Source organism: Brassica rapa, chromosome A02 (genome assembly GCF_000309985.2).
Source record: "Brassica rapa cultivar Chiifu-401-42 chromosome A02, CAAS_Brap_v3.01, whole genome shotgun sequence".
NCBI classification, from domain to species: Eukaryota; Viridiplantae; Streptophyta; class Magnoliopsida; order Brassicales; family Brassicaceae; genus Brassica; species Brassica rapa.
The window spans coordinates 21112242-21140233 of record NC_024796.2 but is presented as its reverse complement, the minus strand read 5'-3'; the positions used below and the strand labels follow the sequence as shown (position 1 = coordinate 21140233).

Below are 27992 nucleotides of genomic sequence, written 5' to 3'. Positions count from 1 at the left end.
AGTTAGGACTGCTTTATTTGATTTCACAAAGCAAGCACGCCAGCTCAGCTCAAAAGCCTGAGTGCTTGGCTCAGTTGCTCGGCCTGATCAAGACCAAGCCCATTAGGGAAAGAAGACTTAGGGTGAAGGTAAAGTGATGTTATCTATATAAGGAGGAGGACTAACGAGAAGGGGATCCCGAAAATTTACACTCAGACTTGGTGGCTAGAAACTAGGGTTTTACTCACTGTATTCTTGCCAACTTGTACTTTCTTAGCCAGATTTCCGAGCACCGACTTTCTTTTATGTTCACTCTTTCCAATCTCTAACCATTTACTCTTTTCCGATATAATAAAACGCCTTTGAACTAACTAACCGACGAGTTATGTCCTACTGTACGAGTCCCGACCAAACTCAGATCAAACAGTGTGTGCCCACCGTGGAGCAGAATGAAGTAACGTTAACAACGATCATGACTCACGGAAAGTCGAGTTCTGGTGAGGAGCCGGAACCCACCCCAGTGGTAGCAGCACCGACCGTGTCTGACTTCATGGATACCATCACGGCACGCTTCTCTCAACAGAAAGAGGCGCAAAAGCGAAGAAACTATATTTCATAAGACAAACCTATTTGCATAATGATACAAGAACAAACTTCGTATATTTCATCCCGGACAAGAAATGAAAGAATTTTTATCTAAACATGAAAAGATCGGAAAAACGTTCCTGTGGAAGGTGTTTACGATAAATGACGAATCTGATGAAACAATGTTCCGTTAAACGAAAGATCAGAAAGTTTACACAGAAGACCTCATAGGAAAGTTTGTGAGATAATCTTCCGAAAAACAACTTTCAGGAAATTTTTGGAAAACTTGTGTAAACAAACTAAATAGTTCCAAAAGCCTATGGAAGGAATAAGAATCGAAGAAAGGCATCACCACCCCTCATGAACTCAGTGTCACCCAACAGCCTTCTCTCACTCCTCCATCTCACCACACTGCTTCTATCTCTCAACCATCTTGCCACACAGCTTCTCTCTCTATATGTCGCCACACAGCACTCTCTACGCACCTCCATGTTGCCACACACCTTCTCTCACTCCTCCATGTCTCCACACAGCTTTCCTCTCTCCTCCATGTCGCCACAAATCTTATCTCACTCCTCCATGTCGCCACACAGCTTCTCTCGCTCCTCCATGTCGCTACACATGGTCCTCACTCTCTCTCTAAGTCGCCAAGCATCTATCTCCTTGGATCCATGTCGCCAACACTATCTCTCCTTGGTCAATGTTGTCAAACAGGCTTCCTCATTGCCCAATAAGGACCTCACCATGTTATCCTTTGGATTTTGATCGAAATGTATTTCAATTCGTAGCAATCAGAGTTTAGGTTGAGATTTTACAAAGAAAACAAGCATGATGTTGTTTTCTCGTAAAAGATTAAGTTAAATGTCAAGACGATACTGATTAATTTAGCACCATCGTATCCTTGACTAAATGAATTGATTTTTATCAGTTCATAAGACCAACGACAGAAGAAACATACATCGGACGAATCGACGTTTTCCGAGAAAAACCGTAAAAATGCATAAGTCGTCCAAAATGGTCTAAAACACGTCAAAACCCCTTTATGGTTTAAAAAGAGAACATGCCAATTTGCAATGACGGTTTACTCGACTTGGATAAATAAAAATGGAAGAAGATGATAAATGTGAAGTTCCAAGATAAACATGGACTTTGAGAATATAAGGAAATATCTCCGCAAAAGGATAAACTCGAAGCAAGGGCGGAGAAGGAAACATGGCAGACTTTGGAGGCGTATATAAGAACATCCAGGGCAGAGAAGAGAGGGTACGATTCTACGCTTTTAGAGCTCTGTGCACTTATAAACTTTAGGCATTATTCTCGACATGCTTACTTTTCTATGGTTTTCACTCGATTACAAGATGAACTCGCAAAGGAAATTTGATCTCTTGTTCTAACTCTGAACTATGTTCTGCTTGATCCTTGAAAGGGGTATGTAGGCAGGCCTTTCATAAGGTTCAGTCCAAAATCTATACAACATTTTTTGCATCTTTCTTTTGTCTTTTTCTAGACGAGCTGCGGCTAACATAGGTCTTCTAGACATAGGTGGTTATGCTAGTGAACTTATTTAGGTTTTGTTGCCTATGTTATTTGATTTCCATTGTAATCCCGTTTTCAGACAAACTTCATGTATGTTTTCTTCTCTGGAAACCTCATACGCGAGTTTGAAGAAAAGATCTACTCTTTTATAAATTCATTTTCATGTCTTCTTTATTTTCCGCATTTATTTGGTCACTTATCGTTGGCTCTCATCGAGAATTCGAACCTTAAGGAAAGCTAAGCTTTCTTCCGCTAACAAATTTGACAGTGCAAAATTCAGTTCCCACATTTTGGCGCTAAAAGAAGGAGGGTCGGATTACTTCTACTCACGGATTACTTAGAGCATTTTTATGTTGTGATGATGTTACACTTAGGCTGATACATCAACAAACCATGTTTTCCTCCCACAAATCATAATTCTTGTACTCTCTTGTCGCCAAAATACAACCAAACTTGTCTTGATAAACATGACACGTCGCCTAACTCCTTTAGCTAGGAAGGCTATCGATACCAAATTGTAGTATAACATGTTGCATAACAACAGTCAAAGAAATACCTCATGAATCATGATGTCCAAATGCTTTCAGCTTCTAGACCACAAGATCCTTCTTCAATGTATGAAGATCTCATTCAAATACGAGATAACTTATGAGAAAAAAATGCTCCACCTAAGATGGGTACTTCTTATTCACTAAGATTCAATTCAGCAGAAAACTCCACGTATTACATAAAACACAAATCTTCTTAAAACACATGAATTTTCGCTACTTCCGTCTTGTCAAAAGCTTACACTTCTTAAAACAATACATTGGACACTTCTCAGTATACACTCAACCTCACAATAGCTAAACATTCATTGGATCCACTCTAAAAGATAGCAATGAAAACTGAGTGTTATACCCTTTCAACAGAACATTTTCAGACCACAACAAAAGCACAATCGTCGTTGCATTCCCTCTAAAATAGCAATGAAAAACTGAGTGTTGCACTTCTGTTCAACAAAATATTTTCAGACCACAACAAAATCACAATTATCATTGTATTCCCTTTGAAAATAGCAACCTTCAAATTCTATATAACCCACCAATTGTAGATTGTCATATTTACAAGAACTGATAGCTAACACCCTGAGATAAAACCTGCAGCAAGAAACCCCATCCAACACTCAAAAACCACTCAAATTTCCATAACTTTCTTTCTTTGACAAAACATAAAACATGTCCTACTCTGTAACCATTATGCATACTCATTTAAACTGATCCAAGAATATCTTTATTGATACTTTTAAAGCCATAAAAACACTCATCAAATCCAAGGTCTTAACGTCCCTGAATTTTATGAGTTTTCGGGCTGGAAGAAATATAGCTAAAACACCACTTGCAACTGACTTCTACAAACTGATTCAACAAAAGAATACCTTGAAAAACCATCACTGAATCTTGGTAAATCCAATGCAAAACCATTACAAAATCACTATTGTCCAACAAGCTTCCAATCCCAATATCTGATTTGTAGAACTTTAGCAAACTTGAAACTTCAATACAAAGCATCACAACACCTTGTGACTGCAGCAGAATCAAACATTAAGTCTCCCAAAACCTGAGTCTTGAAGTTAGTGATGAGTCTTTCCATCAATATTCTTATTTCAACTCTTTGAAATTTTGGAAGATGAAGATATCTGATTTTGGACTCTGTGTCTTAGTCTACCAAAAACAATGATCTCGAGCTAAAATCATTAAAAAAAAGCTGCGGATGAAGTATTATTGTTCATTCGTGGAAGGTCTACTTTAAACGAGGTATGCTATATCATTTAGACCGTAGTTCAGGCTTCTACTAAAAATTGTCCCACATCTTTTCAGTTTAGTGAAAAAATCCCATAATTCCTTTACGCACATGTGGTTTACATATCTCTATAATATTATTTGAAAATTCAGTTTCTTATGTATCGCTCTCACGTTAACTCTCACGATGATTGATTACATTGGTACCCTTAATGAATTAAAAATATTGCATTTAAAATACTATTATTATTTTTATTTTGTTTCCTTTTTAAAATTTTCTAAAAACATTTACATATATATATATATATAATATGAATTAAATTTTTTGATTACACTGGTACCCTTAATGAATTAAGAAAAAACGAATTGAGAAACGAAAAATAAATGTATATATAATATGATTTCATAAAAAATGGAAAGTTCACAAAATAGTAATATTAAATTTAAAAAATATTTTTAAATAACATAAATATACTTTTGAAGTAATAAAATACTTTCTTTATATCTATACTTTTTTAGATGAAAAATATAAATTTGATATTAGAAAAAGAAATATTATTTATTTTAAAACATAATTTTAAACAATACAAAAAGATTCAAAGTAATAGAAACATTTTTATATATCTATCTATTTTCTTAGATGATTACATAAATTAATTAAGTAACATAAACTGATATATGTTTAATTGACTAAAAATAGTTTATATTTAGTATTACTGAAATGCTTTATTTATATTTCATATATTTAGTCGACTATAATATTGTTCAATTACAGCAAAAAAAAATCTATAAATTATATTTTACTTATATAATATTATTTTCAAATACAATCACAATTTTGTTTACTGTTTATTTTTAAGAGATATTATAAAAAATTTAAAAATAAACATTGTTTGATCAAATAGTTACAAAATAGTTTAATGAGGTAGATATATTATATTTTATCATTATTACAGTTATTTGTTTTCTTAATATTAAATTTCTTTTTAAATTTTATGTTTTTATGTTTGTGGAACTTAATATAACCATAATCAAAATATCAAAGCAAATCTGAATCCTCATTTTTAAGATTAGTTAAAATAAATTTCAGTTTCTGTTCAATAAACAAAGGCATATAGTTATTTAGAATTTATAAAAATATTTAAATTATTATAAATATTGATATGTATTCATGAGCTTGCAAAAATGTATCAGCTAATTATGCTTGTAACTTCTTATTGATCATATCTTTATTTTCTAATATATATATTTTTTTAAAACATCAGCATATAATTTGATAAATATTATGAACTGCCATTTAAAAGATAAATAAAATTGATATGATTTGACTTAACTATAATAAAAATAATTATACTTTATTTTGAATTTGAAAGAGTATATGTAACTCAATATATACTCACAACGTGAGTGACTCGAGTAATCCAACTTATATCTAAAATCATAGATTTAACTACGATAAGAAAATATAGTTTTATAAGAATTGTAATTTATTTTATAAATATAAATCATAGGATAACTCAAAACATATTAAAAATGAAAATAAAATATTAACCAACTGTTACAATTTATTTTTTTTGTAAAATTTATATATATGCACGAGACTTCAGAATATTATCGTTATATTAATTCATGTAATTTGGAATCAGACACTTTAGTTTATTTTTTATTCTATTCTAAGCACAATATATCTTAAATTATACATAATCTTCATAATATATATTTACATATCTAAGACAACAACCACCTAGATATAAATAAGAAATTAATTAAAATTTTAATATATTTAGAATAAAACATATTGTTGTTGAATTCAGAGATACAATCCAATTTATCCAAATGAAAACTAAATCGACTATAACAACAACAAAATCGATTAGATATAACATATATAAAATCATATGTATAATTAAAGTAATATAATATTATTAATATAAATGATGCATACAAATTATAAATTAATTTAAAATTATAAATTAATTTAAAAATAAAAATAAATTGCAATCAATTATTATAGTATATTTAGTTTAAAAATATTTATACCCGTGTATGAGCACGGAAAAATTACCTAGTATATATATATATTTATCATGTCTGCAGATAGTTGTTGCAATCGAGAAGGAGGTTCTCTCTTTGATATAAGATTTGTCCAAATGTGGATATTTACTCCGGACTAATAATATACATGTTATTCTTTGAATCTCATATTCAATGTTCATCACTTCCTCTCATCCAAATATGGAGTATCTAAACAGGTAATGAGATTTTCACCCGAATTTTAAATGGTCTTATTTGCTATACCTTGGCTGGATACTTACCGCATTGGAAAGAGATTGGATAAGCCTGAAACCAAGATCATGAGATCACGATAAGTTGGTTTATTTCCAAAAAACTCACATTTTTACAGATAAATGTGTTTGTTTTGAGCAGTTTGAAACATGGATGGCTCATGGATATGGGTTGCATGCATGCAGATGTACATTAATGTGTGATAAGGCATTACACACCGGTGAAAGAGAGACATGGTATATGAATCGAAGGAGGCATATAAATTGGGTGAATTCAAGTACAACACACCTTAAAGAACAAAAGGGATTGGTCAAAAGTCAAAACCAAAGAACGCCTTTATTCTTGACTTTGAATCTACTCTAAATTAAGTTTTATTTTTTGTTAAAAAATGTTAACTGGTGGAGAGAGAGTTATGTAAAGATTTCAATAAGCCACTAGATTATGACCCGTGCGGACGCACGGGTGTTTTTTTATAACTTTATATTGTTCTTAATATGAATATGCTATCATACTATAGGAATGAAATTTATTTATATTGTTAGTGCGACTATGCATGTTAAGAAAGAAATCTTAACAAAATATTAAGAATAGTGTTTTTAACACTTGAAAGGAATATGTTAAAATTAGAAATTTAAATTTACAACAATACTTTATAAACCTCTTACATTAGAAGTTTAATAGGAGTAGTCTTATATTTATAATAATATAACTGGCTTAGGGCCTGACTCGTTCAAACACAACTGTTGCGGTTGTGAGAATTTACGAATGCGGATGGTTGCGGTTTCTAGCGGTTTTAAGAGATTTATATGACTGGTTATGCGGTTATAAATTGGTGCGAGATACATATGACTGGTTAATTACCAAACACATCAGGGGTTAACTAATAAATTAACAATATTTAAATTTTATGTAATTATAAAAATATCAAAAATCATAATAATATATTAAGCATAAAAATTATATTTAGAAAATTATAGTTTTTTTTCTATCAACTTATATAAACTCATATTGACTCTGTGAACTAAACTGGTAGATCTTGATCCATGTGAACGACGAAAGACGATTGCTTCCTGACATTGCGTGCTAGGCTATCCGCCTTTGAACGACGAAAGACGGTTGCTTCCTATAGTTTTAAATTTTTAAAAATTATAGAAAATATTTTTATTTTAAAATTTTATAATATTAGTTAAAATATAATAGATATAATTTAGTATTTTTATAATTCAATTTCAAATTTTTAATTAATTATTTTATTTTTTGTATTTATATTGTTTTTAAAAAAAAAATTATCATTCCGCAACCGCCCCCAACCGCAAACGCTAGTTGGAACCACCTTTTGAATTTATGAGGTTTAAAGCAGTTTGAAATAGTTTAGAACGGTTTGATTGATTGTTGCAAAATGCCAATAACCGCTAGCAACCGCAAAACTGCGTTTGCAGATGATAGCGGGAAAACCAGTCACATCCTTAGTTCCAATTAAATTGGTATGTCGAATAATGTTGTAGATGAAATGGAAATTAATAAAAAGATTAACATGTTTCCAATAATTTAGTGATAGTATATATGAAAGGAATATTCTAGTTGATCATATAAGAATATCGATTGGATTTGAAAGATTATTACGCTTGGGTTAATGTGATAGCTTGAAAACAGAGGCTGTTGTGGAGTGATTTAGATTTTTGTGTTATTTGGTGGAGCTAATTGAGTTTTGTGTCTCAAAAATATCTTTTCAATATAATATTTCTATTATAAACGGCAAAAGATCTCCACTAAAGAAAGTTGTAATCAAGTCACGTTAAATTGTAGTATTTTTAAAAAGATTGTGGAGCTAACTAATATTAAGGAGGTGGTTATACAAACCACGGATCCGGTTAGCTACGGACAATTTTAGTGTTGTAAGGCGGTTTGTTATCCAATGGCATAGATAAGTAATTATTGAGGAAAATTCAGGGTTATTTCCTATTTGTATTCCTGTTTTAATAGTTTAGATTATATTTGACCCAATCCATCTTTTTAGGTGAGATAATAAGAAATGTTAATACCCTTTATCTGCCTTCAGATCTATTAATATCCTCTAATTGTCTTCAGATCTATTAATATCATGCAGCTCCAAAATGACATTAATTTAATCATTGGAGTTTTTATTACAAGGAATCATTAAAACTGCAAACCAACATAAAGGAAAGAGTAAGGTCTTTGAGACGAGGCCAAAATTCTTAATTTGGATAGTCATTGTTGGTTTGTGTTATATAAATATTAAGTTTTGGTGATGATTTGCTTAAAAAGTTTGTTATATAATTTGGTTTGGTCTGTTTTATTTATTTTTTATTTATAATCTGCTTTCATGAACTGGTGCAGAGAATATAATTTTAAGTATGGATTGATTTTGATTCAATTTGAGTTAATTGGTTTTGGAACACAATGATTCTAATCAAAACAAAGTTTAAATCAGTTTGTAAATTTTACTATTGCTTTATACAAACCTTAAAAATAAGAAAAACAAAATAAATCATAATTAAGTTTAATTAATTTTTAATCCATCTTTCTTATCATCCTATATATGATTTCCAGAAGAAAAAAAAAACAAATTGTGAGTTCTAATTATTTGTAATTCGTTAGTCACAAGATAATACAAACCATTTTTAATTTTCTACCAATTTGATAGTTTAAAATCGATTGCAATATGTATACACAATTTATATTCATATACAAATGCAAAAAAATATACGAGAATCATTTGCAAAAAAATATACAAGAACCCAGCCGTAGCCCGGAAAAATCCCTAATATTTGGAAAGGCCTCGTTGTCAGCTTTCCAGATCATCTTTCAGATCGACAAACCTAGGTACGGTTAAGAGGTTATGGCTATTTTAGTTTTGGATATCAAATCTGAAAATCATAAACCTAGTCTTCTAATTCGGAAACCATAAGTATAATTTAGGAAACTTTTTGATTTATAAAGTTTCCATTTTGAAATTTCCAATTTTACGAAAGTTTCTATTTCATGAGTTGTTCCAATTATGAAATTTACTATTTTAGAAAATTTCCATTTTTGGAAACTTTATTTTAGGAAACATGGAATCAAAACATTTACGGGGTTATTGGAACTAGAATTTGGAAAGAGTTTAGTGATTTTAAAAGTTGAAAGATTTTTAAAAGTTTTGTAGATTTAACAAATATTCTCCACATTGCTATCAAATATTTTGTATTGATTTCGGGAGATTGTTATTGAGTATCATGGATTTGCACAATATATATTTTTCAAAAAGTTTCTCTTTCTAAGGTAATATACAAAAATCTTTCTAGAAATTTCCTAAAAAGAATCTCGATGAGACACAATATTTCTCGTTCATTATATAAGACACAAATTTTCTCGTCCAGCTACATAAATGTACTCTACTTCTTCTTACCATTCGTTTATAGGCTATTTGTATATTCTGTTGCATAAGATATATTATTATTCTCTGTGTTGCTTCATGCTTATGGACTTCTGCTTGACTTCTCTTTATGGTTACATTCAGAAAGCATTGAAGGAAGAACCAGAACACTTTCAATCTTTATATCACATGTATCCAAGCTCATTTCTCAAGCTGTGTGAACTTATTAGGGTGAAAACATGTGTGCGAGATACCCGTAATATATGCGTTGAAGAGATGGTGCTACATTTCTCCTAACTATTTGCCAGAGTTCAAAATATTGTTTCACAATAGACACGTTCAAGAGATCAGTATTTGCCACTAGTGAGAACTTTCATAAGGTTCTAAAATCACTGAATACTTTAGCGCCAGACCCGATGGCGAAGCCTGGAGTGACAACATGTGCAAAGATAAGAGAGAGCACAAGGTTTTATCCTTACTTCAAGGTACATAGTTCTGATTTTGTCTACGTATTATTAATAAAAAAAATTCAATATGTTTTTTATTTGACATCTTAATTTTTCTTATCATTACAAGATTGCATCGGAGCAATAGATGGCACTCATATATTTGCAATGGTGCCAAAATTTGATGTTCCAAGCTATCTTAATCGTAAAGGATTTGTATCACAAAATGTTTTTGCGACTTGCAATTTTGATCTAAAATTCAGGTATATTATTCATGAGTGGGAAGGTTCAGCTCATGATTCAAAATTTTAAGTGATGCTCTAACAAGAAGCACTTGCAAACTAGAAGATCCAGAAGGTATGGGTGACAAATTTAAGTTCATATTATGAAAATATTATATGTATATACAACTGATCTTGCGATGTTTAAATTATGCAGGAAATTTTTATTTAGCAGATTGTGGGCTTGCCAACCGTCGAATTTTTTTAGCTCCATTTAGAAGTACTCGTTATCATCTACAAGAATTTATGGGCGAAGGTCGTGATCCCAGCAACCATAACGAGTTATTAAATTTGTGTCATGCGTCTTTAAGAAATGTGATCGAAAGAATATTTGGTATCTTTAAATCTCGGTTTCTAATTTTTAAATCTGTGCCCCCCTTTCTCTTTTAAGACACAAGCGGAGTTAAGAAGAAGAATACAGCGGTGATGGTGAGACATATTATTTATATTTATATTATGGGTTGGTGTGTTCACGTAGACAAATACATTTTATGGCATTAGTTCTTTGTGTACTTTGGTGTGTTCCCGTTCTTTGAGTTTGGTTTCTTCACCATTATTGAGTTTGTTTGGTGTATTTTGATATTTTTGAAACAACATTCTAGTTATTGAATCAAGCGTTTGTTATGATGTGAGTTTGGTTTCTTCGCTATTATTGAGTTTGGTTTGGTGTGTTCACGTAGATAAATAGGCAGTACGTATGTTTTATTATTACAAAGATTTCAAAAATCTTATGAGTATAGATGATATTTTCAAAATACATTCTTATGATGCATCACCCTTCTGATAGAGCAGCATGGAAGCATTTTAAAGAGGTATCTTGTAATTTTTCTATTGAAAGTCAAAATAGTTATCTAGGGTAGAAACAAAAGATTTAATCCAGTTGGTATGAATGGTGAATTCCACTCGGTCTGGCAGGTAATCGTTACTCCTTATAACTTACTTCTCGGTATCTGTAAAAATAATATTTATTTTTATCGGTATTAGTTTCAGGACTGAGACATCCAATGAAGAGAACTGATATCTATTTGCAGACATATATTGAATAATTTCAGAAATAAAGTCAGTGGAGGGATATGTCAGATTAGGTCTTGTGAGCTGTGGGCTAGATGGTATGGTTGCTAAGCCAAGGCTAACTACATGGAAGTGCCTTTAAAGTTGCTATTGATCTGATGTGGCTTGTAACATTGCAGAGGTAAAGGTGGTGGTTCTAACGAATGGTGAGTCTCTATATTTTCAAACCTCTTCCACAAATTTGTTATATGTTTTGCTTGAGGACAAGCAAGAGGATAATTCTGGAGGAGTTGATAGGTCTCAATATTTACCTATTTTATGCCATAAATTAGGCCATGTTTAGAGTCTTTATTATGTACTTTGAATCTGTTTTAGGTCATTTACAGGTTCAGGTGTGTTTTGAAGCACTTTGGAGATTATGGAGCAAAATAGAGTTTAAAGAAAAAAAAAGAATCTGTAGCTGTGCAGAGAGGAGAGTCAAGATACAATGTGAACGTCGACCAATGTTTCCATGGGATCGACGGTAGTGTGAAGTGGAGAGACCAATGATATTTTCAAGAATTGCATTTTTCTCATAAGTTTCCCTATTTGCAAAGAAGCTCATGGACGTGTTAAACCGATTTATTTTTATTATGCCACCACTGTTTGAGACTACGCTTACTTTTGGAACAGAAGGATTAGAATTGGAGAGAGAGATCTGAACTCCTTCAAAAAGAAGATTTTTAACTCCCTTTATTACTCTTGTCTATTCTATTTCATGCAATTTATTCAGATATGTATGATGTTCTCTATGCATATGTCTGAGTAATCCTTTGTTAGATTTAGGGTTCCTCAAGGGGTATCAAATGAATTATTAATCTGATAGAACTTCTAGGAAAATAAATCAGTTCTTCATCTTGTTGATCTTAATGCTATGTTTAGGACAGATCGTCTTTAACCTAGATTCTAGGATAATTGGGATATGCGAGAGCATGGTCATTTACTTGAACTGAAACTAGATGAACTAAATGACTAAGCACAGCGGGAGTTTGTTTAGGCGTTTGGTGAACATATCAGCCTGGGTTTAATGCTTGTTTGAATTATTTGTATTCGCAGCGAGAGTTGGGATCTTAGAGTTTAAGCATTAGAAGATCAGTACAGTGGGAGCTGATTGATCACTACATGAGTCTGAATTCGAGAACGGTTTTATGATTTTTTCCTTGTCAATCTATGAGTTTACATTTCTATTGTACCTGCGAGTTTCCCTAAGTTTAGCTTCCATCATCCTGATAACTACAATCAATTTAATTCTCATTCCTGCTTACTGTTTTAATCATTACTATCTAGCTTAACTGAGACAACTAAAATCTATTGTGAAATCATAGAGTCCTTGTGGATTCGATCCCAAGTCCTGCAATCAATCTCTTATCTGAGAGAATTTCTCTATGGTAATTTGAGCATATCACAATGTAAAATTCTAAATCAAGGATGGATCTGCCTACTTTGTGCAGAAGGAAAGAGTTACATATTAAAGCAAATGGATTGATGCCGGTCCTGATATTTCGGTTTTCTAAGGAAGGAAAAATAATAATTTTTGCAATGGCTGAAGAATGATATAAAAAATTTGGATAGGTACGCTTGAAATGTTGGTAGATGTATTGATGAGATTAATTTGAAGCTTTTAGTCATGAAAAGTCATGATTGTGATATCATCATCCAATGATTTTTCTCATTTGCGTTTAGGAAACTACTTCCCAAAAATGTCCACATTACAATTTTAGTAATTAATTTTATAGTAGTTAATCTTAATTATTATTTTATATATGTTATTATCGACTAATTACTATTAATTTTTGTAGAAATAGCACTCTTATTTCGGATATCTCTACAAAGATACCAAAGAGCGAAGATGTTCTCATTCAAAATTAAAGAAAACATTGCGGTAAAGTTTTGCCTAAAGGGGTTTGAGAAACATCTGAAGTTTCGCTTGTTGCGTTAAAAGATGATATACATAACCAAGTTTTTGCACGAAGTAAAATGTTATTCATTGAATCGTTCGTTTTAGAAGATGATGCGGATTAAGATTTGATGTCAGTTGTTCCGCCCAATGATAAATATGTTTCAGAAGATGACTTAGAAGTATTGTACTGATTCTAATTCTCAATCTGATTCAAGTTCCAAGTTAATTTTTCGTAAGTTGTTAAGTTTTAATAAATTAATGTAATAGAAATTAAAATATAAGATCTTGAGTTGCAATAAATTTTTATTATACATATGGTTTTAAGAAGATATACCATAATCAAAACATTAAATTCATCTAAACTCTAAACCACAAAGACATATTTTTCTCTCCATATATTTTTTATATCTACAAAAAATTGTAATCTACATAAATACATTTTTCTTAACCCTATCTAAACCCTATATAAACCATAAAGAATCCACAAACCCTAAATATACCCTATCAAAACCCTAAAGAAACCCAACCATAAAAATTGTTTTGGCTTCAACCCATTTACAAAATTTCAGTTTTGGCTCCAAAATCCATTCCCCAAAATTATTCACTTTTCCTCCTAAAACCTATCTCCCAGATTGGCCCAAAACCCATTTTCCCACAGACTCTAATTTCACTAAGTGTCAAACAATTATATTTTCTCTATAATCTCTCGTCTCTCTCATTACTTCTGGGTCTCCATATGAATCTCTTCTCGTCTCGTCTCCCTCGTCGCTCTCCTTTCTTTAACAAACCTCATCTTGTCTATCTCTATGCATCTCGTTCTCTCTTCACGACGCTCCTCTTTGTTCATTTCTTCCTCGTCAACCACTTAAACGTTCATGACTCCTTCCACCAAAATCTTTGACTGTCGTTAACCTTGGACCCCAGGATTGAATCTCCCTTGTAAGTAATGTTTTACATTGGGTTTTGCATGTTTGGTTAGTGTTAGGAGATTTTTGTGTAGGATCTTTGTGAGTACTACGGAACGATAGATAAGCCTGGCATTTAGTATTGATTTGCAAGTATTAAGATTGAAGGAGACGTTTTATTATATCAAAGCGCTCGAACTACAATAGATTGGTGTATAAACTCTAGTTTTAGTCGCCTAGTTCTAATCTCTAAGTATCAAAGTGTAGATCTCTTGTTCTACTGTTTGGGCTCCCCTTATATAATCGTCTTGAGGTCGGCCCGAGTCGGTTTGAGTAGGTTTAACTCTTTCATATTTGGAAATATGGAAAGTTCTCCATATCGGACGTTTTCCATTTTCCGGAGGAAGGGGTGGTCCCTGGGACCGGTCCTGGAATATTTTCTAGCGGGGATCCAGAGCGTTCCCTAGCGGGGATCGGGGCATCTTCTAGCGGGGACCCGGACGCCGGTGTCCTGCCTGGGGTCTGGAAAAATTCAATATCTGAGTATTTTTTCCAAACAGCTACGATTTCGATTCACCTTTGGTTGCATGTTTACTTCGGTTTTTTTATTTATTTAAGGTAAGGGTTTTGATTTATTTGGGGGTTCGGTTTCTATTTGGGTTATGGTTAGATTTAAACATTGATTTGGCGTTAGGGTTTCATTCGGTTTATGATATCGATTTTCATTTTATTAAGGGTTGTGGTGTTGCTTAATTTTGGGGTTCTAGTTTCAGTTCACTTTGGGCTTTCCATTTAATTTTGTTTGATGTAACTCTCCCAACTAATATAATCTTTCCTCTATAGTCTTTATATATATGCAATAGGGGAAAATCACGTCAATGCATTCAACTCCTTTTTTTCTTCTATTAATTTTTATAAACTTTTTGAATATATTGCCAGAAAATATTCGTATGACATGGCTTACCTTACTAACAACTAACAACATTCATGGGATTACTTCATGATATGGCTTACCTTACTTACACGGGATTACAGGGAAGCTAACACCTAGGATGTTCCCACTGAAAGTAGAAGTTTATCTAGAACTGTCGAAAAATTACTAAAAAACCATCATATATCCCTTATATATATATATCGATTTAAACAAGATCTGAAAGATCGAGAGAAGGAAGATAGAGGAAAGCTATGACAAATTGACACCAAAACTATTGTGGCAATTTTGTGGAAAATACTACGAAAAGTATTGCATCATATTAATAGGTTACGAAAGATAATGTGACAATTTTGTGGGAAAATGTAAGAAAAATATTATTGACAATTTCATAGAAAATTGCTACGAAAAAATTGTGGCTATTTCTTGGCAAATTACTGTGAAAATATTTGTGGCTATTCCGTAGCAACTTGCCTTACAAATTTTCGTGGCAAAACGTCACAATTTTTTCCATGATTTCATCGTCGTAGTGGCTTTTTACTACGATTTTTCCATTGTTTTGTTTTGTTACGCATTTCGTGTTTAATTTGTCATATATTCACGAATTTTGGCTTATAGCCAACGTTTTACTAGTGTCTTTCTCACCGACAAGCTTCCTCCACCGCACGGCTTGGATGGAGCTTCCTCCACCGCACGGCTTGCATGGAGCTTCCTCCACCGCACGGCTTGCATGGAGCTTCCTCCACCGCACGGCTTGGATGGAGATACCTCCACTGATGTGGATCTATAAGCAAAAAACGCAGCAAAAACCTGAGGATACAACCCGTGAAGCCATACACCGCAGAGAGCCGCACGATCAGGGCTACTCCACCATCGCCGCTAGATCTGACACCAAAGAATGAAAAACGGCAAGAATCTCCATAGGAAACTGAGCCAAAAGACGAAAAAAAATGAAAAGGCAAGGCTCTATCACGTCATCGGCGGAGAACCCTCGCAGGAGAGGCAAGGAGAAGAAAAATATTGGTGTCCGCAAGGTTAGAGAGAAACGAGAGATGAGAGAGAAGTTAAGATAAAATTTGTCATCTGATGTGTTAAGCATTTTTGGTTAAATTTTTATTAATATTATTAAGCATTTTGATAAAGGTTTTTCGAAAGTGATAGTTATCCATACCTATATATATTTTTTGCTTCACCGTTGTCCGTTGGTCTATAAAAGGTGGGTAAAAAAAAAAAAGTTAGGCTTTGTGATGTGGAGCTGACACTAACCAAGTATTAAACAGATCTCTAGCATTAACTACAAATAATTATAAAGTACAAAAACAATACCACTAAAGACAGAGATTTTAGCATTTGTTTGCATTTTGTAGTCGTCATGTTAGATTTTCAGTGTAAATAATAGTTTGTTTTGCAGTTAAGCTTTTACAGCGAACTTTATGAACACCTTAACTTACAATAAAAGTTACAACTAATCGAATATTCAGAATTTCTCATCCTCTTCTTTCGACTCCCTCTGATGCTTTCAGTACTATCTTTATCATTTTGTTATACTACGAAGCTAAATCTCAATAAATAACCTAAAAGTGCGTTTTATCAGTGCGTAGAAAAGTGCTAACTTGCATATGAAAACATCACTTTAAAGTTTTTTTTGTAACTTAATATATATCCAAGTTCCAATTCTATATAATACATATGTCATTGTGTTGGTCCTTTATTTATTAAACTAGGTGATGACCCGCGCCTTACGCGGAGTGAATAAACTAAAATATCGAAGTTATATTTTTATATTTTAGTTGTCCAAAAAAAATATTGTTATATTTTATTAAAATTATATTGGTTCTGGAGTACATAGAAATTGTAGAAGAAATAAAAATAAATTGAAGTAAATAATATGAGGTTAAAAAAGTAAATAATATGAATTTTCTAATTTAGTAGACTGATTAGGACTCGAAATTGTAAAAGAGACCAACTATTAAACCTTAATAACCATTATGAGTTGAAATATATGGTTTGGGTTTACTCTTCGTCACTTGAGATATCCATATTTTGTGAACTAAACTCAATCACAATACCTAAGAAGATTAGAAGCTGAATCCAGTGACTCAAGTCTCGGGAAATTCAAACTGATGGATTGTAAATTGACAAAGGCCCTATCAACAAATCTCCATACTTAAAAGAAGTCCATATTAAATGATATTTGACTTTAAACTTAACCGGAAATAATTAAATAAATTTCTAAATTTAATGTTTATCACCATTTATGTTAATTTCGTAATAAAAAATTTTGTTGCAAAAGTTAAGGGATTGAAAGAAATTTAGTATGTCATTCCTTTTTTCTTTTATTTTGCAATCACTCAAGATTAGGTTTAACTTTTTTATATAGAACGTTTTGATTTTACAATATAATCGAGTTCATATTGTCCAGGAATAACATAAATATCACATATCCCATAAAATACAAAAAATAATTAATCAAAATTAATTGTTGATTTTGATTTGATAACAAAATTGGTAAGCTGAGTATATCATTGTGTTGGAAAATCAATGCGCTTCCCTTAAGTGTATGAGTAACCAACCTTTACTTGATATAAGACATTAGCTGTATAATTCAAAATTTCATCATAAACTTAAATTACCCACCAACCGTTGATGCCGCAAAATAATTGATGGAAAGAAAATCAATTACTTTTAATTCTGAATATTCTAAATTTGAAGCCACGAAAATATTTAAGTTTAATCAAAATGAAAATAAATATGTTATACCAAATAAATAATAGAATTCAAATGAAAATAAACATGTTATACCCAAACATAATTCACAGGTTTAACCAAGTATAGTAAATATTTTCTATATGTTTAACAAAAAAAAATATAACTGATGTGACCATCGCTAAAAGTATATCAATTAGTATATTTATTCATGACCAATAATATTAGTATATCAATTAGTATATTTATTATATTCTATGAAAAAAACATGTAAAATATATAATGTGTAGATATATGTATACTAAATGATATATGTATAACACGTAGATATATAAAACATATAATGTCACTACACTACATATACTATTATCCTGAACAAAAACAAATGTCATTTATCGAGTCTTACGAAACAACATGAAATTGAATATAAATAAAAAAAAAAAGTAAATATGAAAAACTTTTAATCTGACATATATATCAAAAACTACTTCAACGTCAGATTATAGTGCCAATAGTTCTGAACAATCGACTTATTTTTGAATAGTAAATCATGAATTTTATTTATTCATGATGAAACTATTGCTAAGGTTACGGAAATTATTTGTTCTTGAACATTGGTAAGAGTATATCATATAAAAAAGGTACCAAGAGGTTATACAGCCAAACAAATGACGTTACAGTCCGTTTATGTATAAAATTAATTTGGTTAACTAAAGTTAATACATTTATTCCTTTGATTATCATCCCACAAGTCTTGTAATATATTATAAGGGAAGTCTTGTAACAAATATGTCCAATGGTATTATATTGTAAATATTCTAGTAAACTATGACTATTTTAATAAATGAGTTGAGAAGGGCTATAAAGTTGCCACATCAGTAATGGCATTTCTGTTAGTAACACATGATGTAAAGGTTAGTTATTAAAAGTGTTTGTCAAATAATAAGAAAGGGATGTTTGTGTTTTATGTTCAATGGGTCGTTTAAAAAATTGTAGGCCATGGTTTGCCCATAGATGTTTCGTTTAGCCACTGAAACAGAAAATTAAAGTGCAAACTACGTCACGGGGCAGTCTATTAAAGTGGTAATAGATTAGAGAGAACATAGATTTAAAAAAAAAAAAAAAAAAAAAAATTTGTTAAAAAAAAAAAAAAAAAAAAAGATTTGAATTAATTATTTTTATAATAATCACTTTTTCATATTGCTATTAGACAAAAGATTGGGATATATGGTGGAGGATGATGCACTTTGGACTATTCTTTGACTATATATTATACACTTTTAGACCACGAATTATACATCCACACGTAGCAAGCCCCATAACCTCTATCTTTCTCTCTTCCTTTCTGTCAACTTTAGCTCTTTAAATATTTCTCTCATTCTTTGCTTCTTCGTTACATTAAACATTTTCTCACTCTCTCAAACCACACAAAGAGACAAACAGAGAGTAAACTAACTTAAAGCTATGAACAAGCAAGGTTTCAAGAGAGTTCAGTTTAGGAGATGGGGAAAGCGAATCGGAAGCTCAACGACAGCTTCAGCGACGCTACGAAACTCAGAGGAAAGAAGAACGATTGTGGCGTTTGCGTTCTCATGTTGTGGAAAACCTCCTCGCGTTCTCCTGAAGCAGTTTGTTTGGAGGTTGAAATCACGTTTAAGGTGGTCGCGGAAGAGTGGTAGTAATAATATCCAGTGTAGCTATGATCTCCGGAGCTATCATCTGAATTTCGATGACGGTTGGTCTTTTTAAACAAATTGTTATTATTATCTTTTGAGGCTTTTTTCTTTTCATATTACGTATATACTTAAAGTATCAATCTTATATAAAAAAGCATTTCAATAATATTCGTGTACGTTCTTTTTTCATATGCTTAATTTTGTTTCTTACGAAAAGCTTTGTATATATTTGTTGAACAAAATGCTTATCAAATATATAAACAAAATCGTATATCTTAAAAAAATTATCAAAGCTTCTGAGACTAAATATCAACCAACCCGATATGTCAACCTCCATTATCACCAAGACGCTTGGATACAATCAGATCACTGCATAAACCGAGGATGCAATCAGATACTCTCTGTGATTATGTTGTGTTGTTCCTTTATGAGATGTTTTTGTTCTATGTTAAAATGGTCGTTTAAAAACCTTGATTTGCCTATAGATGATTTTGTTTACCTACTAAAACATAAAACTAAAGTGCAAAAACATGTCACGGTGGTAGTCTATTAAAGTGGTAATAGATTATACTTTTTATAATACTAATTTTTTAACAACAAATTTGTCGGCAATTAACTTCTTCATATTAGTACAAAAAAATTGGATTAAGGTGGAGGATGATGCACTTTGGACTATTCTTAAAGTATACGTGCCCCAACAAAACACAACACAAGTGTGAAGTACTTACACTCTGCCTAATCATACCTTCACTAATAAATTTCTAATTTACATATATGAACTACAAAGTCATCGATTAGGCAAAAAAAACTACAAATTCGTCGATACTCCTACATTCACACACATGGTGGTATTTGAACCGTTAAAAGTCCCGATATGGATATTGGATTATAAAGTAGTTAAAATGACGCTTTGCTTTTTAAGAAATAAATCATATAAAAATGTTCAAACCTTGTTTGTTCATGTGCAATTTAAATTTTTACAAGTTTTTATGTTTAGGTACGGTGTGTAAAGATAGGCATGAATCTTCATACTTGTGTTTAGTTGGGGAAAGGATTGGCCGTTCGCCAGTTTATATATTATAAACACGTTATAAACCGCATAATCTATCAACTTTAGCTCTTTAAATATTTCTATCATTTTTTACTTCGTTACATTTACATTTTCTCACTCTCACAAATCGCACAGAGAGAGACGCAGAGAGTAAACTAATAAGTTAAAAGCTATGAGCAAACAAGGTTTGAAGAGACTTCAGTTTCAGAGATTGGGAAAGCGAATTGAAAGCTCAACGACGGCTTCAGCGAGGCTAGGAAATTCAGAGGAAAGAACGATCGTTGCGTTTGCGTGCTCATGTTGTGGAAAACCTCCCCGCGGTCTCGTGGAACAGTTTGTTTGGAGGTTGAAAAAGCGTTTTCGGTGGTCGTGGAAGAGTGGTAGTAATAATATTCAGAGTAGCTATGATCTCCGAAGCTATCATCTGAATTTTGACAAGGGTTGGTCTCGTCAACGGTGATTTTGATCAAACCGAAATTATTATTGTCTTTTGAGCCTTTTTATTTTCATTTTTTTGTATATAGTTAAAGTTCCAATCTTATATAAAATACCTTTTGATAAATTTCTTATGAAAAATATCAATGCTTCTAAGACTAAATCTCTAGTTATTAGAGAAAATAATCTCATGCTTCCTTTAAGGGTTGCCAAAATTTTGGAATTAGAAAGATATATGACCCAACCCTATTGTTTTAGTATGAATAATTGAAATTCGTATCATAATATTTTATTAAAATTTTAATTTTATTTTTTTGTTATAACTGTATAGTTTACATTTCAATATAAATTTATGAATAGAATGTACAACTTTATTTTGTGATATACATTTTTGTTTGTGAAAAATAATTTAAAATATATACTACAAAGCTTTATGGAGTAAGAGCAAACAAATATATGACTTTAAAAATTATGAAATTATCTGCAAAAATGGTAGAAGAAGTAAATGAAGAAGAAGACCATACATGTTGACTATAACATTATTTTGTTCAGAAAAACCATAAATGTTTGAAAATATGATTAATGTTAAGAATATTTATCATTAACGATGTAGAAACAAACTTTTACGCATATAAAAATGAAAGCAAACATATGTGCGGTTGCGCGCGTTAAAGTTAAGTAACATTAAATATTTAACCCAAATGTTATACTATTTTTTATTGAATGTATTTTCGAAAAGTGGTAGTAGTAGGTATTTCTAAAAATTGTAGAAATAATGAGTGTAGTAATTTACAAATGAAAAGGTACTAGAGAGGTGTTAATTTTAATATCCACTATTATAACTTTACAACTAGTGTCTAAAAACGTGTAAAAAATCATAAAACATACAACTTCAAGAGAAAGATGGTGTGCAATTTTTTACACCAAAATATGGTATAACTAACTGAACTTAATTTTGTTATTTCCTACCTGTTTTTTTTTAAGTTAAGATTTTCTGAAAATTGAATATGAAAATAACTACTTTCGAAATTACAATTTTTATCAGATGAAAATCTTGAAATCAAAGTAGAAATCATCACTGTCATGAATTTCCAAAAGTTATAATACAACAACACACTAATACAAATCTACAATAGCTCTTCTGTCATCATCACAATTTTAATGGGCCTGCTCCTATCAACATGAAACGCATCGTTTTGAGTCGTTCATGTACCGTTATGTTGTTGGGGGATTCAAGGAAGAAGGATGCTCTCTGTAATGAAAGAGCTTACGATATCATCGAGTTCTTCAACTCGGGACTCTAAACGATGATACCCTAACTTGGGATCTAACGCCGCCAGAATTGAATGGAAAGATCGAAACTTGGAATCAGACAATGGCTTTAACAGGTAACTCGTTTGCTCATAGCTTGGCATCTTGATGCTGTATGTTTACTAAAGTTTTTGGCTTTTTGTGGTGATATGCCAGGTATGTCCCAACATACCGTGTGTTTTGGAAGTGAGTTTCATGTTCTACGTTTGTTGTTGTTGGAGCAGAGTCCTGGTGTTGTGACCTTCCTACTATAATGGATGATTGGATGGGTACTAAAAAAACGTTACTTCCTCTAAATGCAAGTTGAATCCAACCGTTGTTTCTTCATCTGGCGATCGAGAAAGTCCTCTTGAGACCTCACAACAGAGACTCGGTGGGTAAAACCGTTTCAGAACAGCTTGCGGTTTAAAGCGGTGAAAACTGTACATATCTCAAAATGAGAGGATGATGCAGCACAATTTAAAGTATCATTATGTGATGTAAATAACCTCTGATCATGTTTTGAATTTAGATCTTTCTTACCTTCACAGCCATATATATACAGAAAAGATAAGCTTTCCACAAGTAATCTCCTGGGAGGTCTACCTTTAAGTTGAGATCACTTATTTTCTAAATTATGCATATGTAGAGACAGAGAGACATGTTCTATAATGACAAACCAAAGCCATAACCATACATAGACAGAGAGGATTTTAGATGGTCAAACCAAAGCCAGAGCTATTAGAACCTAAGTTACGATATACACTAGAGCTTGTTTGCCTTGATGAATAGACAACAACAGAGAGTTTTTGGAAAAGTTGGCAATTCATTCACAAAAACAGTTTGGGACACCAAACATCATCAAAAAAAAAAAAACAACACTGCGAGCTCTTATGCTCTCTTCTTTGCCTTCTTGCTTTCTGCACCACCACAGAACTAATGTTAGTTGCAAGAAAAGTAAAAGTCAAGAGTTCATGTATAGAAACTGATAGAAAACTTGCAACAGCCAAAACCAAGGAACGAGGCTATTAATTAAAAAAAATGTTTTGATGAGATTACTCACTGCTTATCCGCTTAACATTCCGACAGAACTCGCTACCACATTGACAATGGAACGGAAGCGTGGGATAAACATGATCGTTGAACTCGACGCCATAATCCTGCAGGTTAAGTCTAACACTTCTTAGACCGAAGCACAACAACAAAAACCCTAACTATGAAATTTTCTAAAAGAAACAAATCTGTATAGAAGCAGTTGAAGAAACTTCTAACACACCCATGTTAGTTCTTCCAGAGCCTCGATGTCTCTTGTTGTGAAGAACGCGAGCTGGAAAAAATAAACACACAGATTAGCTTCCCGTTATATAGAGACTTATGCAAGCAAGGGATTAGATAATAAAGCAGGGTTAGTTTCATTACATGATAGTAGTTAAAGTCCATATTCTCCACATGCACTGGGATGTCAATCAAATTTGCATCTGAGCATCTGAACATACGCATATACATAACATATAAAGGTTATAAAGTAATGAAATGAGGGAAAAACAATTTATAAGTCACCAAATGAGAGCTTTTAAAGCTAAGCTAAAATGGCCAAAACCAAAGGAATCAAACTCATTTTAAGAGATTGTGATCGTAGAAGCTATTTTTAATTTTACCTGTGATTGATAAACCTGGAAATATTTCCATAATGCATTCCATCAAGGCAAAGAGCTTTGTCGACACCTGAAGCTTCTTCAGAACCCCAGTGTGCATCCAATATTACCGGAAAGGTAAGCTTCTCCGAGCTACGCTTGATCAACTCCGAAATGGTCAATATTTCTCCAGCAAACTCACAGACAAATGCTCCTTTAGGCAGCTTTTCTAGAGTCCTGAGTCCCCAACCTCTCCCATTGGGCGTGAAAAACACCTGATTCAAAGAATTAAAGAAATCCTTATGTCCAGGTTTAAAAGAAACTCTCAACCAGAACAGAGATGTGATATTAAAAAGTGAACTTTGGCAAAATAATTAAGGCAAGAACCTGCAGCTTGTTATGAATGCCATGTTGGACAACTCTGTTGCCACATTTGTTGATACAGCCACAATTGATCCAACATTCTTTAATGGCCTTCCTCTTTAGATGCCCCTTGCACGGTTCCAGAATCTCTATGTTTTTAGCCTTCTCCAACGGACATTCTTTGCAAAATTGCAACACATGTTTCTGCGGGTCACGTGCCTCAGAGACACACTCTTCCAGGAAATCATTCTGCAGGAGGCCATCTTTTGTGTATGACGTGAGGCCACTAAGTGCAGTTGCACAACTGCATGCCACTGAAGGAGCCAAGCAATCTCCACAGCAAGAGGAGCAGCGTTGGTCATCATCCCTCATGTTCCCAACTGAAAACTTCACTGCAGCATCTAGATAGACGTAGCTTTGGGGTATGTATCGAAAGGGTGGAGGAACCTTGCTGTTGACTTCATTCACCCAGGGAATCTCAAGAGTTTCTTTTCCAAGAGTGACATCATTAATGCTGCTTATCAATCTAAAATCCTCCGCAGAGATCTGGCACTCTGGAACTACTACTAAACCCTTGGACTCACCAGCTTCTCCCTTTTCTTCAACATTCGTCGGCAAGCTTTCTGGCGGCTGGTTGGCTGCGTTTTTTGATAGTTCGAGGAAGCAAGTAACGATGTCGCCCATAAAACGACCAACAGAGAAGTCAGGGTCGAGTATTTTGTAAGAACGGAGACACTTATCCTCCATTGCTCTTCGCAGTTCCTCCATAGTGGGTACACGTAGATTGGATCCTCCAGTTGCAGGGGCAAAACTCAGATTAATCTTCACTTCACCCGTCTCAGAAGAAGCTAATTCAAGTGTTGAAGATTCTTCCAGGGTTGTAGCCAGCCTCTGCTCACTATATCTCTTAATACTTGTACGAGGATCGTCACCATGTCCATTTGTTTCTAAGGAATTCAGAGAAACACACCAAGAGACGTTACATATCAGTTTTTGAACAACAGAATAAGCAATGCAAGGAAGAGTAAGCTAACCAGCATCAGCGTTATTTTCGGTTGGTTGAGGATGAAATGGTAATGAGATAGTAGTGTCTTCGTCATGAGTTGTGTGCTCTTCTAAACTGGGACTTCCCAAGTCCCCGGAAGCAGAGACTCCTTCACCTCTGCGTCGCAGCCTCTTTAAAGGGGGTTCAAGCTCATCTTCATCTTCCTCGAGAGACTGATAATAAAACATGAAAGAAACTGAATAAATGCAAGAACTTGAAGAAAATTTATTCTATCAAAACTGGCATACTTCAAGCGCCTTCTTCTTTCCTCTGTCAACTTCCACAGCCTGAAAATTTTAATCAACAACAAAGCTAAGAATGACAACAGAGCAAAAAACAGAAAAGAAAGAACATACGCTGCTTTCAGCTTCATCTCCCTTCTTCTCCTTTCCTTTTACTTCTTCAGTGGCCTACATATGTTTATATCAAGGACATAACAAAGCTAAGTGATATAAATACATAAATAAATAAAAATAATAGTGGATCAATGTGACAAGAAAGGTAGAGATACATGAGACTCTTGGCTGTCGAAGATAGCATCAGCGAGAGCCCTGTAGTTGTCCTCGGCTATCAACTCCCAGTTCTTGTCGTAAAGGGTGAGAAGGTTCTTCAAGACCGGCTTCACTTGCGCATCCGTTATTCCAAGATCATTCATAGCTTTGAACGCTCTTTTGACATGCGTATTTGGTGCCATGCTTTTTATGCTAACAAAGCTCTGCAACGGTTAAGCAAAACACAGACACTCAAGCAGATCAACATATTACAAAACCTAGCAAACGCGATTAGCAGCGAAACGCTGAGGAAAGGGCATGCGATCACAAACGCACTACGAAACCCTAAAAAAAAAAAGGTTATAATCTCTTCTAGAAAACTGGAAGAGCTTACCAAAGAGCCTACGAAATCCAACGACAACGCCGGAGAGCCAATGTCGGCGTCGACAGGAGAGTATTGAGTCGGCGCGTGAGAACACGCGAGGACTGTACGACAGGTGCTTCTCCACTTGCTCGTACTGCTAAATCTTGGACTCTTGAGACTTTCTGTTCCTGATGACGTCTGTTGAAAATCCCCTCCCCTTTATTCTGATTCTCCTCTTGATGGGCCGGGCTAATAATTGGGCTAACTCGGCCTAGATAAAAATGACCGTCGCGAATCCTTAACAACGATTCAGTGTTTAATTAGAAAACGGTTTCAATCATCCGTCTGCACTCTGCAGTAGCGTTTTTTCTTTATTTGTAAAACAAATTTTAAAAGTCTCCAAATTGGTAAAAGAATGGGATATTGATAGTCCGATATTATTTGTGTGTTAATTTGAGAAAATCTAACTGAAAACTCTTTGTAGTTAAGGAATGTGTTAGTTTTTGGTTTTTAGTTTTTAGATTTTGATTTTTAATTGTCGGTTTAAATTTTGCCGTAGATTTTAATTTTTGAAAAAACTTTAATGGTGATTTTAGATTTTAGATTTTGAATTTTAGAATGTAAATAGTAAAAACATAAAAAAAAATAGGAAATCATAAATTATATATCTGGCATAGTTATATTACTCATTTAAAACTATTTATTACACCTCCAAAAATATACATTTACCTTCAATCATATATAACCTACATATCCAAAAATAACTTACTTTTTGAAAATAAAAAAAATTGCCCTTTTATTTTATTTTATTTAGATATTTAGTTGTATTTATATATTTATAGAGTGATAGTATAATTGTTATTTACATCTTTAATAAAACATGTTTTGGTTATTTTTCTATTTGTGTGATCTGTTGTTTTAAAAAAAATTATAAGTCTTTATGAAATACTTTACCTAAAATATATTATAGTTTCTTTTTAAAAAATAATATTTATTATTATTAACCATATTTCAATAAAAAATATTTGCTATTATGTAGATCCAGTTTAATTTAATTTCCATATAAAATTCAAATTTAGAAATAAAACAAAAATTATGTAAATAGTATTGTTACACAATAATGTTTTCAAAATAAATTTTATTAAATAATAACAAATTTCTAAAATGTTATAGCAATATTTTTTTGATCAAATAGTAATAATATTATAAACTACATAAACATAGCTATTGTAAAGTTAGATAATATATAACACTAAATTACATTAATTTTTTGTGGTCATATCTAAATTACATTACCTATTGATAAATTTTGTTATACAAACTAAAATATTTTAGTATAAAAATAAAAAAAACCCGCACGGATATGCGGATCAAGATCTAGTTCAATTTTATTTTAAGAGAAGAAAAGTCAACTATTTTCTTAACAAAATTTTGATTTACATACGAACCTGGATTTGGCCGGTTCATTCGATCGTCGGTTTTCAGATTTTTAACGGTTTAATACGGGTTTTAAACCGGTTCAGCTTTAACTGGGTTTTCCTATTAACCTAACTCGAACTGGTCTCCGGTTCATGGTTTAACCTTGTCCGACTGGTGGTCTGATCTGGGTTTAAAAACATTGGTCTGCAGTAAAGTTTTTTCTTTATTTGTAAAACAAATTTTAGAAGTCTCCAAATTCGAAAAAATGGGATATTGATAGTCCGATATTATTTGTGTGTTAATTTGAGAAAATCTAACTGAAAACTCTTTGTAGTTAAGGAATGTGTTTGTTTGAAACTTTTTATGGTGAATATGTACAATTGCAAGAAAAAAAAAGTCATTTTCCGGTGATGCTTGTTTTCCTAATTTTTAGATTTTGGTTTTTGGTTTTGGCTTTTAGTT

The 27992-nt window shown here is 32.6% G+C and overlaps 3 protein-coding genes across 4 annotated transcripts; 2 read left to right on the top strand and 1 right to left on the bottom strand.

Annotated features, from left to right (window-relative positions):
- The first annotated feature begins 7329 nt into the window (after positions 1-7329).
- Positions 7330-19627, top strand: LOC103848852. Its single transcript, XM_033284745.1, has one exon. The coding sequence runs from the start codon at positions 19227-19229 to the stop codon at positions 19509-19511; it is 285 nt and encodes a 94-aa protein (XP_033140636.1). The 5' UTR covers positions 7330-19226; the 3' UTR covers positions 19512-19627.
- Positions 19628-20189: 562 nt separating this feature from the next.
- LOC103848851 lies at positions 20190-23015 on the top strand. The gene has a single exon (XM_033284744.1). The coding sequence runs from the start codon at positions 20662-20664 to the stop codon at positions 20947-20949; it is 288 nt and encodes a 95-aa protein (XP_033140635.1). The 5' UTR covers positions 20190-20661; the 3' UTR covers positions 20950-23015.
- Positions 22875-26321, bottom strand: LOC103848850 (probable inactive histone-lysine N-methyltransferase SUVR2). 2 transcript variants are annotated; one of them, XM_009125677.3, is made up of 11 exons: positions 26142-26320; positions 25768-25971; positions 25613-25666; positions 25505-25543; positions 25246-25429; positions 24236-25158; positions 23873-24123; positions 23634-23700; positions 23491-23541; positions 23278-23374; positions 22875-23134 (listed from the first exon to the last, which is right to left on the bottom strand). In XM_009125677.3, the coding sequence occupies exons 2-11, from the start codon at positions 25948-25950 to the stop codon at positions 23106-23108; spliced, it is 1878 nt and encodes a 625-aa protein (XP_009123925.1). In that variant the 5' UTR covers positions 25951-25971; positions 26142-26320; the 3' UTR covers positions 22875-23105. The 2 variants fall into 2 exon arrangements, with proteins under 2 accessions (XP_009123925.1, XP_033140596.1); XM_033284705.1 differs by lacking the exon at positions 25505-25543 and having other exon boundaries at positions 26142-26321.
- Between the last annotated feature and the right edge of the window lie 1671 nt (positions 26322-27992).

What these genes read in the sequence shown, in the direction of transcription:
- LOC103848852 (XM_033284745.1), top strand. Translation starts at nt 19,227, where the DNA reads ATGAACAAGCAAGGTTTCAAGAGAGTTCAGTTTAGGAGATGGGGAAAG.
- LOC103848851 (XM_033284744.1), top strand. Translation starts at nt 20,662, where the DNA reads ATGAGCAAACAAGGTTTGAAGAGACTTCAGTTTCAGAGATTGGGAAAG.
- LOC103848850 (XM_009125677.3), bottom strand. Translation starts at nt 25,950, where the DNA reads ATGGCACCAAATACGCATGTCAAAAGAGCGTTCAAAGCTATGAATGAT. An exon ending in TCCAGGTTTATCAATCACAG is followed by an intron (nt 23,701 to 23,872) that starts GTAAAATTAAAA and finishes GCGTATGTTCAG; the next exon opens with ATGCTCAGATGCAAATTTGA. An exon ending in GAATGTTAAGCGGATAAGCA is followed by an intron (nt 23,135 to 23,277) that starts GTGAGTAATCTC and finishes GTGGTGGTGCAG; the next exon opens with AAAGCAAGAAGGCAAAGAAG.